The 13,326-nt window shown below is 52.0% G+C and overlaps 1 protein-coding gene across 6 annotated transcripts in view; it reads left to right on the top strand.

Annotated features, from left to right (window-relative positions):
* PC (pyruvate carboxylase) overlaps positions 1-13,326 on the top strand; it is a 229,481-nt gene that overhangs the window by 85,366 nt on the left and 130,789 nt on the right. For all 6 annotated transcript variants that reach the window (XR_014786242.1, XM_084823721.1, XM_084823722.1 and 3 more), the window contains one exon: positions 9,771-9,933. Coding sequence is in view for 5 of the 6 variants with exons in the window: in XM_084823721.1 (XP_084679847.1) it covers positions 9,771-9,933 (163 nt within the window). In the remaining variant the exon portion in view is untranslated. The remainder of the gene's footprint in view (positions 1-9,770; positions 9,934-13,326) is intronic.

Genomic DNA, 13,326 nt, shown 5'->3' with positions numbered 1-13,326 from the left:
AGCGACAGTCTGGGGCACGTTCAAAATATCTAAATGGAGCCAATTAGACTAATTTATCTCATCTTGGGTAATTCTGCATCTTTCTGCTGTTTTGTGTAATCCTGGTTTTGCTGATCATAGGGGTGGGGGCAAAGTTACCTAAGCCCCCGCTCCTGGAGATCTTACTCAGCCTCCTCTGTGCCTCCTGAGATCTCAGCACACATCCACCCCACCCAATGCATACACAGTGAAGCATACCTTTGCAGCCGCCACACGGGCTAAGAAATTGCTGTAGAAGTGCGTGTGCGAGGTGGGGTGGGAATGGAGAAGGCTGAATTCTGTGTGCATTACCAGATTATGTTTTGGTCAGGAAATACCTAGCTATCTTAAATGAGTTCAAGTCTTGTGGGCCACATAAATTGCATTCTAGGGCACTACTTGCAGATGTACTCTCAGAACCTCTGTCACCTTGGAGAAATCCTGAAGAATGGGTGAGGTGCCCCAAGACTAGGAAGGATAGCTAACACCTCAGAAGGCTGGAGTAAAAGTCAAAATGACCTTGATAAATTGGAGAAGTGGGCTGAAACTAACACAATGAAATTCAATAGAAAACAATGCAAAGTTCTGCCTATAGCTAAACCAAAATGTACAGGTACAAGGCGGCTTGGCAGTGGTACATATAAAAAGTATGTCAAAACTGATTACAAGCTCATCCATCATGAGTCTTCAGTCTGATGCGGCTGCAGAAAAGGCTAATGTAGTTTTAGGCTGCATCAATAGAACCAGAGTGATCAAGTCAGGAGACGCAACAGTTCCACTTTTTTCCCCAGGAGGCTGGCCTCCTCTGGAGTGCTGTGCCCAGTTCTGAGAGCTGCTCTTCAAAAAGGGTCTTGACAAGCTGGAACAGGCCCAGAGGAGGGCAACAAAGTTGGCAGGGGGGTGGGAAACCAAGTCCTTTGAGGAAATGTTGAAGGGGCTGGGATGTTTAGCCTGGAGAAGAGAAGGGGGGACATGAGAGCCCTCTTCAAATCCCTGAAGGGCTGTTGCCTAGATGAGGGCAAAGACAAGTTCTCTGTTGCTCTGGAGGGCAAGACGGGATGTCCTGCGCCTCAGTCACAGTAGGGCAGATTTTGCTTGGACTCGAGAAGAATTCTGAGCCCAAGAATTGGTTTTGAGAGCCAGAACAGAACAGAACTCAACAGTCCTTCCAAACAAACAACAAAGCACTCCTGGTGACCTCAGCATTCTTTAATTTTGCAGTATAATGTTGAAGGTGGAGGAGAGAGTAATTTCATAGGTACTACTGTTTTTTAATCATATTTTTATTGTTGTGTTTATTGTTACGCAATTGGAGGTCAGAAATCCTTGCTGATCTTCTGGAAAGCACTGAGAGATCTACCAGTAGGTCCTGATCCACCTTCTCCGTGCTCTGCTATGGAGGGAGCAGAATGCCGCTTTTCTTGGAGCAGAATTGTGATAGCCTTTTGCAGGATTCTTGGCAAGTGTGTAGTTGTAATAAGGAATACACATGAATGCAAACGCAGGACTCATTAGCTGTTTCCCATCAAAATTTAAACCACTGTAAGACATGTCTCCAGCTTCTGGATTTTCAAAGTTTCAAAATGTTGCTCCTAAAATCTGAATGGCAGATCTGAATGGCACAAAAACATTTAAATTCTGTGTTTCAGTAATCCAAATTCCACACCAGGAAAAGCTGGACACTGTGACCTATATACATTATGCAGATCTGCACATTTTCTCATTCTGCATAATTTTGGGTTTGCTAGACAAATAGGAAGGAGTTGTGTAGGACAGTGAAGCCATGTCACCCTCCCAACAACAGCTGGGAAAGCTTGTGGGGACATCCTCCAGTTTCATGGCCCACAATCTTCAAGGGCATCTTCTCAATCTTGAGGGCTAGAAACGAAAACAGGAGAGCTGCTAAATTCTGTGCCTGATACCACATTCTGTAGCTGCCCGGCCCACAAGCATTGTGCTTTCAAATCCCATCTGGCTGCATTTATGCTGTGGGGTTGGATGTGCACTGGGTGTGCAAAAAGGATGAGAGAGAACCTCTGATGTTGGTCCCTTGGGGAAACGGAAGCATTTCCTCGTCTACTTCTGTGGAGCAAGGACTGTTTCACATTCTGAACTGCTGCAGGGTTTGGCATGACAGCGCCTCGGCGGGGAGGAGATTTGCACCTAATTAGGAAATATTAAATCGCTTTCCATCTGTGGGCTGACTCTGATGTATAAAACATATGCTCCCACACCGATATCTTAGCTGCCCTTGCTTGCTGAGGGAATTGAGCAGAGGCGCATTTCCGTGTATTTCCTCTGCGAGCCGTTACACACAATCTCTAAAGACTGGGGAGTCTCATTTTATATGGGGGGCTTTCCACGGGGTAGCTCAGGATGCCACTCTGCTTTACACTCATGGCTCATGCACACGATCTGAGTTAAAAGAAATCGTGATGGCTTGAGAAATGGACACAAACAAAAGCAAAACAAAACCCCCATCCACACGCGTGCAATTAGTGGCAAAATGCACACCAATTATTTCTTAATCATTTACTGCAAAGTTTTCCTTGTGCTCTGTCAGTTTCAGCCTAGTTTCTTCTCCTTCACCCCAGGTGCCAGTGGTGGTGAATATTAATTATTTTGTTCACAGAGGGAAATAAGCAGGAGTCTTCAGGCGCCGGCTGTCTAAGCTGGGGCGGGCGACCTGTGATCCTTGAGCGCCACGCGGCCTTCGGCCTATTTTCCAAAGCCCCCCTCTGCCTGTGACTACTTCAGGCCTCTGGCAAGAGCATCATCTGTCCCTTCCCTGGCAACCCACCAGGTGGGAAGGAAGGAAGTGTGTGGGAGAGAAAAGGGGGGCGGCAGAAAGAGAGAAAGAAAGGGGGCAGCCCACCCGCCAGGGCTCTCGCCATGCCAGCTTTGGCCCCACTCCCTGTCACGGAGCGTCTCAGCTGTCTGTAGAGGCTGAGAACTCTCTCCCTCTCCCTCCCCAGGTTGCTCCTGCCCTCCCCTCCAGTGAGTCTGGATCAGCCCCCCCCCCCCCGTTGCCCTCTAGATGTTTGGGATGGCAATTCCCACCATCTTTGACTGTGTTCACTGGGGCTGGTGAGAGTTGTAACCCAAAACATTTGGATGGCACCAGGTGGTGGGAGGCTGGCACTGTGGGGCACCAGTCTCAGTGACGGCTGGATGGGGCCCCGGTCGCTGGGGATGGAAGCGTCCCAGGAGGCTGGTTCAGACCCCAAAGCATAACGAGGAGACGTGTTTTGCTGGGGTGGAGGTGGTCTTAGACCCCGCTAGGCATGACTCCTCATGTGTCTTTGCAATGGATGTGCACATTTTTTAAAAAAGCAGATAGCAACTGTGCGTGTGCATGTGCATGCTAATTACTGGGATGGCAGCAGGCAGGGAAGGGAAGGGTAACCCTTTCCTCCTCCTTCAGTCCAGACAGAAATGGCTCACTGAAGGTGCAGTTTGCAGTGGGAAATTCCCCTGCCCCGCCACCAAGAAAAGCTTTCCTCCTACGCAAATAGTGTCTTCCGAGGAGCCATTTTCACCTGAACCACTGTGGGGGGTGGGGGTGGGGGGTGGCATTCTGCCGCCCTGCCTGCTGCCATTCCGATCATTGCCAGCCCACCCAGCAGCTGCTACCTCCGTTTTTTAAAATGCATGCATGTGAGGTTCAGAGGTGCCTTTTTCCAGCCTTGCCCTGGCTCTCGCTCTCCAGGGGCCTTTCTTCCCCTGGCTTCCCCTGATCCTTTGATCTCAGGAGGCCAGGGTTGAACCTGGGATCTTCTGCTTGATCTGCCCTTCCCCAAGCCGTGAGGCAAGCCACAGTCTCCCAGCCCGAGTCCCACTTCTACAAGATGAGGAGAATAATACGGGCCTGCTTTGCAGGGCTGTTGTACAGCTTTCTGAGTTAATTTATGAGAGGCCCTTTCAGTGCCTGAAACAAAATGTAGACATTAAGGATTATTATTTTTGGTGTTGGTTAACCAGCAGTGCCTGATCCAAACACGCATGTATGATGCAGCCAGCCAGCTCAGGCATCCACATGCTGGCCTCTGTTCCCATCGCATTGGGAAAGATGGATTAGGGCAGCCGATGCGCTCTAAGCAGGCAGCTTGCAGGCGGCAGGTACATTCTGTGCCCCAAGAGCCTCCCCAGCAGACGCGCTCTAGAAATGGCAAGGGACCCTCCCTCTTGTGCAGCTGGCCCATGCCAAGGCTCTCTCCCTGGACCCGGTGAATGGCCCTCTGCGGTTGGAACGCCAGGTTCCCTTTGGTCAGTGTGGAGGAGCGTGGCAAGAGATGGTTTCCCTTGATTTCCTGCTGAGTCAGAGTCCAGAGAAAGAGTCCTGACCCCTGGCCCGGGAGGACACGCTGGCTCAGCCCACCCGCTGCGCGAGGTGTAGGAGGGGCGCACTGGTGCTCAGCCAGCGTGCGCTGATGGCCGCTGAAGTTAGGTGCTGGCTTAGCTCTGCCTGTTGGTTGTGAGGGATGTCAGTGTGAGGGCGGCTTGGACGTCAGTGCTTGAATCACATCTGGGAGCGGAGGGAGTGTCTGGGCGCTCAGTGTGTGAGGAGGAAGCGCGGCAGGCCTTGGTGGAGAGACAGGGTGGTGGCGGCGATCCAGCTGCTGGGGGGGACGGTGCTCACTTGCACGGAAGAGAAAACCCAGCCAGGCACAGCAGATGGGTCCCACCGAGCTCACTGTTCTCTGGAGGGCCCGGTGTGGCACGGCTGCTTGTGCAACTGCTCTGCACACTGTGAAGCAGCACGAGTGCTCTGTCTTGTGGGCGTAGCTCTCTCTGGTTGTGGTCTGTAGCTTTGGTCCTTCTCCTGAACTTCGAAAGAGAATGTGGTGCAGTGGTTAAGAGTGCTGGGCAGAGAGATCCCTGCTCAGCCATGCAACGTCCTGGATGGCCTTGGCCCAGTCATTCTCTCCCTCGCAGCCCAGCCCACCTGATAAGGTCATTGCAAGGATTCCTGGGCCGCGGGAGGGCAACGAAGGCGGGGGAGGATGGGCATGCCCTTCACCCGGGTCACCTGAGAGGAAGGGCGGGATAAAAATATAATGAAGATGTCATGGAGATTCCCAGATTGACCGCATGGCTCCTCCAGAAAAGCGATGAATTATGGAAATGGAGCACATTTGCATTTATTCCATGTGGAGTGCAAGAACTCTGTCAGCTTTTAAGGTTCAGCTTTTCAAAGTACATGGAAATGCTTTTTTTATAAAAGGGTTGAGAGTAGGAGGAGGAGCAAAATGGAGGGAAGCAAGGGCACGGTGGGAGGAGCGGTCGCATATGCAAGGGGCAGGACGGGGATCTTCTGGTGTTAAGGAAAAAATGTGAAAACCCAAGCGAGTCAGATTCTGCACCATGTACTAAGGAATTCATGTGCTGTAATTTCACACACTTGTACTATTTCTGTAAAACAGGCATAGTGGAAGGGGGTGGGAAAGGAACTATGCAAGGTATTGAAGCCCCTCTGCATTGGAAGAACTCTGCAGCCAAGTCTTGGCTTCTGAGAGTTTAGCAGGCTCTTCAAACATGCTTTCAAGCATTTCTTCACCACCATGAGGTCTAAAAACATAATTAAAAAAATGAAGTATATATCCTTGGATAGTAGAATTCAGTGTTCAAGGTCACATTTGTTCTTTTTTTTTTTTTTTGCGTCCCTGCAGAACTGCAATGAAAATAGAATGGTGAAGGTAGGTGTTGGATGTGGCTTCTAGGATGTTGTCTGCCAGTGGACACCAAGAAATATACTTTGTGACTCGCTGCTGGACAGAATCGGGTTCCATCATCTTAGGGTTGTTCTCATCCATGTACGGGGACAGGTGTGCATGTGTACCTGTTGCTCCTGGTTGGAGGGAACGGAGACCTTGCTGCTAATCTGAGCTGCCTTCCCTTGCTTCCTCCTCCTTAGCGGTAGCGTGGGCATCTGGGGAGGGGGTGGAGCCTGATGGACTCGCTCACCCCTCCATATCCTGCTCACCATGCCGCCTCCACCACCTGGCCCTGCTCACTGCTCCTCCAGGGAGGCTTTACACCGGATTCCTGCACTGAGCATGGGGTTAGGCTCCATGGCCTAAATGGCCCCCTCCAGCACCACAGTTCTGTGGTTCATCCAGCCATCCGCAGTTCACTGATGCACAGAAGGACCTGCCCCCAAGCAGAGCTGGAATAGAAGGTGGCATGGTGATCACCCAGAGGTGCACTGGACTCTCCTGGTGTGGGCTGCTTTGGACTCTGAAGCCCGAATCCTTCAGTGCTTTCTGTACTGGAAATAAGTGTCTCCACCTGCAGAAATGTTGTCTCCTTCTGGCACACCGCTTGAGCATGACTGGCCTAGGAAGATCAAGGGGATGTGGCGAGGGAAGCCAGCACGAAGTTGGAGGCGGGGGCAGGGGAAGCAGTTTTTGCTTCTCGTTCTTCTGCCCCCTCCCCCCCGTGATGGCTCCGCGGCAGATGACGCCAGCCGTCTTGCTTGGTGACGGCTGAGCCCGGCAGTCTGTGGGCAAGATGCGCCTGGCCAGCCTTGTTCGGCTGGAGCCGGCTTTTCTCTCCCTGGCCTCCATCGGGTGATAATGCAGCCGGGCTGTTCTGCCACAGAAACAGGCACAGGTGGCCTGGCCTGCCGAGACTTCTGGAGTCTTCCCCCCAGATTTCCCCCATCAGCCATGTGGGCTAGAATCTTGATCTTTATTTGAAGAACATGAGAGTTGGTGTCATCCATGTGCACTATTGCTCATTTCCATCTTCCAAACCTGGGGAGGCAGTGCGGGTCCTGAGCTGGCTTCTAGGGGAAGAGTCGGAGTGCATGGCGGCGAACAGACCAAAGCTCAATCCAGGCAAGACAGGCGTGCCGGTGGTCCTGGGGCTTTGGCGCAGGTGTGCGTTCTGGGCTGGAAGGGGCTGCATTTGGCCTGAAGCGCCAGCTGGATCGTGCTTGGGCAGCACGCCTGGATCCAGCCCTGCTTCTGGACAGCCAGGGGCAGCGAGGGTCAGGGGGGCATTCTCTTAGCTCCGCCTTATGTCCCCGCTGTGCCCTTGCTTGTCCAGGCAGCAGCTCTCCCCCCGGCAGGCACTGGTGAGCATGTGCATCCTGTGGAAAGTCGTCCTGTTTGGGACTCTGCCACCTTCTCCGTGCTGGGCTGTAGGTGGCCAGGCCTGTGGAGAGCAGGATGTGCAGCCCCAGCAGGATTGGGAACCAGTTTAGGGTTAGGGTCTGGGCAGGAGGTCCCCATTAACAGGGCAGCAAAGGGTTAAAGCAGAGGTGGAGTTAGTTGCAGGCAAGTGGGGAGCTGAGGAGCTGAACCCAGCAGGTGGAACAGAGACAGAGGGGACTTGTCAGTCAGGAGAGGTGGTGGCAAGGAGGTGGGAAGGTACCAGGGCCGAGGATGTAGCGGGAGCTCAACAATACTACAGGGGAGAAGGATCATGGAATTGTTGTAGATCACAAGCTGAATATGAGCCAACAATGTGATGTGGCTGCAAAAAAGGCAAATGCTATTTGGGGCTGCATTAATAGAAGCATAGCTTCCAAATCCTGTGAAGTACAAGTTCCCCTCTACTCAGCACTGGTTAGGCCTCATCTGGAGTACTGTGTCCAGTTCTGGGCACCACACTTTAGGAAGCATGCAGACGAACGGTTCAGAGGAGGACAACGAAGATGATCAGGGGACTGGAAACAAAGCCCTATGAAGAGAGACTGAAAGAACTGGGCATGTTTAGCCTTGAGAAGAGAAGACTGAGGGGAGATGTGATAGCACTCTTCAAGTACTTGAAAGGTTGTCACAGAGAGGAAGGCCAGCATCTCTTCTCGATCATCCCAGAATGCAGGACACGGAATAATGGGCTCAAGTTACAGGAAGCTGGTTTCCGGCTGAACATCAGGGAAAACCTCCTGACTGTTAGAGCCATACGATAATGGAACCTATTCTCTAGGGAGGTGGGGGCTGTCCCACACTGGAGGCATTCAAGACGAGGCTGGACAGCCACTTGTCAGGGATGCCTTGACTTGGACTCCTGCATTCAGCAAGGGGTTGGACTCAGTGCACTTATAGGCCCCTTCCAACCCTACTATTCTATGATTCTGTGAAACAGCCCTCCCTGGGCTGTACTGTATCCCTATCCAGCAATGGGTGGGTAAAACCACGGCAGGGTCTGTGAGCATCTAGGAAAGAAAGCATTGGCTGCCAGGAGCCAGCATGGGTTGATCAAGAATGAGTCACGCCAGACCAGCCTTTTCTCTTTTGCGATAGATTGATAGTTTGGTGTATTGTGGGAATGCTGCAGGTATCGTATACCTTGACTGCAGTTAAGCATTTGACAAAGTCTCTCATGCTGTCTTTGTTGACAAGCTGGCAAAAGGAGGGCTGGGCAGCAATATTGTTAGTGGATCCACAGCTGGTCGAACAGCCGTGCCCAGAGAGTGCTCCTTCCTGGCTCTGCCACACCCTGGAGGGAGGACTCGAATGGAGTGTGCAGGGCTTTGCCCTGGGCCCTGTGCTACTCAACATTTTTATAAATGACCTGGATGAGGGTGTTACGTGGATGCCGATCAGATGTGTAGATGACACGAAGTTGGGAGAGCTAGTGTCGCGGAAGGCAGGATCAAGATGCAAAGGATCTTGATGGGCTGGAATACTGGGCCCAAACCGGCAAGTTGAAAAGCAACAGAGATCAATGTAAAACCAAAAGCACAAATATGGGATGGGGGAGACCTGGCTTGGCAGATTACATGTGAAAAGGGTCTAAGATGTCTTGGTTGATGGAGCTCCACTAGTAGAAAAGTGGCTGGGGAGAAGGAGACACTTTGTGGAGCGCAGGAAGGGTTTTTGCCCCCACGTCTGTGTCTATGGAATCGGTGGCCCCTGATTCTAGGACGGGGCTCGTGTCTCACGTTGCCCGGCAGAGCTTCTCAGTGACTAGGGGTGCAGCCATGCATGGCCAGAGCCTGCGTGAGTTCCTGTAGAAGACCCAGCTCTGGGCTGGACATATCCGTAGCTCAGCCAGGTGAAGAGGGACCAAAGGACTGCCTGCGGGTGCTGGGGCTTGGGAGGGCGATGACGCTGCCCCTTTCTTTCCCTCAATTCTACAGCAGCTTCCTGTCTCTCTCCACTGCATGCCAACCAGCAGCTTTGCAGGCCCTGTCCTGACCTCTGGGCTTCTCCTTCCTGAGCCTGATCCACTCCCCCACACCTCCTTTGCCCCAAGCCGTCCGTCTGGGACACTCGGCACTTTTAAATGGAGGGGGCTGCCCTTACAGAGGGACTGGGGACTTCTGCTTGTTTGTGTGTGGCTCAGACAGCTTCAGCATCTTGCCTTTAGGGGCCGGTCTGAATTTGCGCCCACTGCCGACGGCTGAGCTTTGGAGGGGTCCCGAGAGCCTTCAAGGCCCAATGCAACCATGGGGGCTATCCCCCGTCTTCCCCCCAACTCCAGCCTTTTAGGGGCAGGGGCTCATCCCTGTCACTCTGAGCCTTTCAGAAGCTCGGAAAGCAGAGAAGCGCTCCTCTGTTTTCTGAACCTTCCCGTGGGGGTTATATCCTTCCTGTGAGTAAGACAGGCCCTCACGCCTGTGGTCAAGGGGGCAGAGCCAGTGCTGTCACCATGCCCCCATTTAGTCCAGTGTGAAATCTGTTGTTCTTGACTTTGAAGATGGCAACGAGTGTTCTGCACTCGTGTTCTGTGACTAGGCACCTGATGGACACTGAACACATACAGTGGCTAACCCCCCTCCCCTCTCACCCCTTTTCCAGTGTGGATCTCGTCCATGCCCAAATCCACGTCTCTGAGGGCAAGAGTCTCCCTGAGCTGGGCCTCAAGCAGGACAACGTGCGGATCAACGGATGTGCCATTCAGTGCCGTGTGACCACAGAGGATCCTGCGCGTGGGTTCCAGCCCGACACGGGCCGAATTGAGGTAGGACTGCCTGGCCCCCAGGCCCTGATCCTTCTGCCTCAAAGATATTTTCCTTCCTGGTCCAGCGATTTCCTGTGAGTGCAATGCTGGTGCTTCCCCCCACTGCTGGGGAGGGGTGGAGTGGGTGCGGGTTCTTGCTCAGTGCCGGTCCACGTTGGGCCATAGTGGGATGCTTGAAGAGGGATAATTCTGTTCGGAGAGGTCTCCCAGTATTTTCTTTTAAGCTGCAACTTTGACATTCTTAAGTGACAGAAGCCTGCTCAATCGTAAATGGTCAAGTAGTGAACTTAAGAAAAGCAAGATAAACCACCCTCTTCTGAGATCAAAGCATAAAGGCACATGTTGACCATAGGCAAGACACGGAACAAAAGTATGTCAGGATTCCCATCACCACCTCAATAAACATGATTGGAAGAATATTTCTTGGGCCTAAGAGAGACTGCATTAGGAGACCTGGTACAGTCTTCGTTCCTGCCAACCTTGAGCAGATGAACAAACTTTTCCATTGTCAGGATATGGCTCCACGTCGGCGCATCTGTGTGTTTTCCTCAGCACTGCAGGGCAAACACACTTCAGTATCTCAGTGCTTTTAGTGGTCAGACTCCTCTCTTACTTGCAGGTGTAGGGTTGGGCTGACTCGAGACGTTGCTGCAGATGAAACGTGACATTGCGGCACCCTCCCATCTTCCCCTTTCGTCTCCCCGAAGTGTAAAGAAATGCCTAATAGGATGATGTCAGCACAGCGTGACTTTCCTGCCTCCTGCTGTACTTTATTGGCTGCTGGGGGAGGCGGGGGGCTCACAGCACAGTGGATCAGCCCATGCTGTTTTTGTGGACCACGAGCAGGAGGGGACTGTTCCATTCACATCCTGCTTGTGGGCCTCTGGACACATCTGGTTGGCCACTGGGAATCCGGGCTGGAGGGAGCCAGCGTGGAGTGACCTTGAGGGCTCCTGGTCTGTTCAGTCCTGCCCTGCCCATCTCCCTCTTGTGAGCCCCCTCTGTAAATCACCCTAAGAGTAATAGTAAGAATAGATTGAGGGTGCTCGTACTATATCACAAATGCTATTCATGCCGCACCCCCAGCAATGTGTTCAGATATTTTAACATGGAGAAATGATGGAGACGTCATCCTTCCCACTTATCGTAGCCTCTGCAGCTGTCCTCCGCCAGGATCTCGCTGGGAAGCATGATGTGGAAGGTGAATGCTTCGGGTGCGTCCAGACGATGCTTTTGTCATGCAGTCACCCTGCCTCATTCACAGAATTTGCGGGCGGGGCCCATCCAGATAACAACATCTCAAAAGCCTGCTGTGTTTTCCCACCACTTCTTCCATCTTTTTTCTTTCCACAAAAAAAGTTAGGTGGACAACGTCGTTTGAGTAGTAGTGCTGGGAGCCCTCCATCTGGGAGTAGCCTTAATACCAGTGGTTCAGGATGCCTTCTGATTCTCCCACTTTCGACGATCACTGGCTTCCATGCACCTTCCTCCCTGGGGCAGATCTCTTCCTCTTCCCTTGCAGTGACTTCCTGCTCTTGAGCGTGCTGTTCTGTCCCCTGTGTCAGAGCTATGCTGCCTCTTAACATGGCAGCTTTGTTGAGACATCACGGCTCATAGCTGTGGAAGGCTTCTCCTCCTCCACCTCCATGCAGTTTTGTCTTTTAAGCCGTCCAAGCTAGTTGTCATCAGGGGGATGTTCTAGTGTGAAGAGTGTGTGAAGTGCGTGTGTGCGTGCGCGCGCATGCTAAGTGCCTCTGCGCCTGTCTAGGGCTCAGCTGTTTAACTACCTCAGTTTGAAATGTTCTAGGACCCTTGTGGCTAATGTCTTTTCTCCATTCTGTGTGGCTGTCAGGCTCGGCATCCCAAATGCCTGGCATGTCTCCTTTCCTTAACAGCGCAAGCAGCTCCAATCAGATCTAATTACCAGGGTGTGGAGGGGTGGGGCGGGTGGAACAGGCAGCATCCCCCCACCAGGGAAGAGTGGGAGGGGCAGAGCTATCTAGTGGCAGATTGATTTGGAACAGGTCCTTGACCAGTGTCATCTTAAGAAGGCACAGTGCGTTCGTCCGTTTGTGCAGATGTGAGGAGATCCACACAGCACGGGGCATCTTTCTCCCAGCACAGAACGGCCACCTCCTCTGAGCATTCAGCTGATTTTCTGTTAACCTTTATGAAAGGCTTCCTGGGGATTTAAAAGCCCTGAGCCCTGGAGTGGCTGGTGTGGCTACTTGGTTTGAATTGATCATTACCTTCATTGCATGTATGTACCACGTTTGTAACCGGCCCTTCTCTGCTTGGGGTAGCCCAGGTGTTTTACCCACACAACAACCCAGCCAGGCAGGTTAGGCTGGGAAAGAGTGGGTGGATCGAAGCCCCCTGGAAGCTTCACGGTGAGGAGTGGGAAGGGCCGTCAGTCATGGCCGAGCACCTGCCTTGCACACAAAGGCTCCCAGGTCCAGCCAGTCCTGCCCGAGCCCTGGAGAGCTATTGCTGCCAGTCAGTAGTCAGGGCTGAGCTAGATGGACCAAGGGTCTGACATCCTGTGTGGGAAGTGTAAGAGGAGTTCTTCGGTGGTTGTACTTGGAGACTGTGGAGGCCTTCTCCAAATGGGGGAAAGACCTTCCCTTTGGCATTCTGCAAAATAGACAGGAAAGGCCCTGACTTATTTATTTATTTCATTTCATTTCATTTCATTTCTATACTGCCCAATAGCCGAAGCTCTCTGGGCGGTTCCGAAGCTCTCTGGGTGGTTCCGAAGCTCTCTGGGTGGTTCCGAAGCTCTCTGGCCAACATATCCTCAGAATTTATATTCGTTCTTATTTAGCTGAGGAATGTTCACCTCACTTTTCCCCTCCAAAAAAGGAGTGGCTCAAAGTAGCCTCAAAGTATAAAAATATAAAAACAATAACTAAGAATTAAACCATATTGGCAAGCTCAAAGTAGGGGCAGAAACACACACAAAACAAAACAGTCAACAGTTAAACAAAAGCAGATGGATGCCCCTAAAGGAAAATGTGTATGTTTCACTAGTATTTAACAACATATAAATTAGAAAAAAATCAATAAAGGAGCTCATGCAAAATGTTGGAGGCGTGATAGGAGTGCCCGTAGATTTTATGCCTATCTCCTGCCAATGTCAGAAGATTCGGGTTTATTGGGAGAAGTCATGGAACCAATGTGAGAGTAAAATAAAATAAGTAAGCACTTCCCTGCCCTAGGAGGAGGCTGCCCAGAACAGGGACGTGGGCAGAACTTGGGTGGATGGCTCTCTCCCACTCTTGCCTACGCTAGTAATAAGCCTAAAGCAAGAGTCAGTGGTGGCCCCCCAGGGATGATGGCCCATCCTTTGACAGAAGCCCTCTGGGAATAGAGCAGCCCAGAGGCACCGGTTGC

Source organism: Heloderma suspectum, chromosome 17, assembly GCF_057233095.1.
Source record: "Heloderma suspectum isolate Gila_16-S chromosome 17, 16-S_ref, whole genome shotgun sequence".
Lineage (NCBI taxonomy): Eukaryota > Metazoa > Chordata > Lepidosauria > Squamata > Helodermatidae > Heloderma > Heloderma suspectum.
The sequence above is the reverse complement of the archived record's forward strand: the minus strand, read 5'-3'. Positions and strand labels throughout refer to the sequence as shown.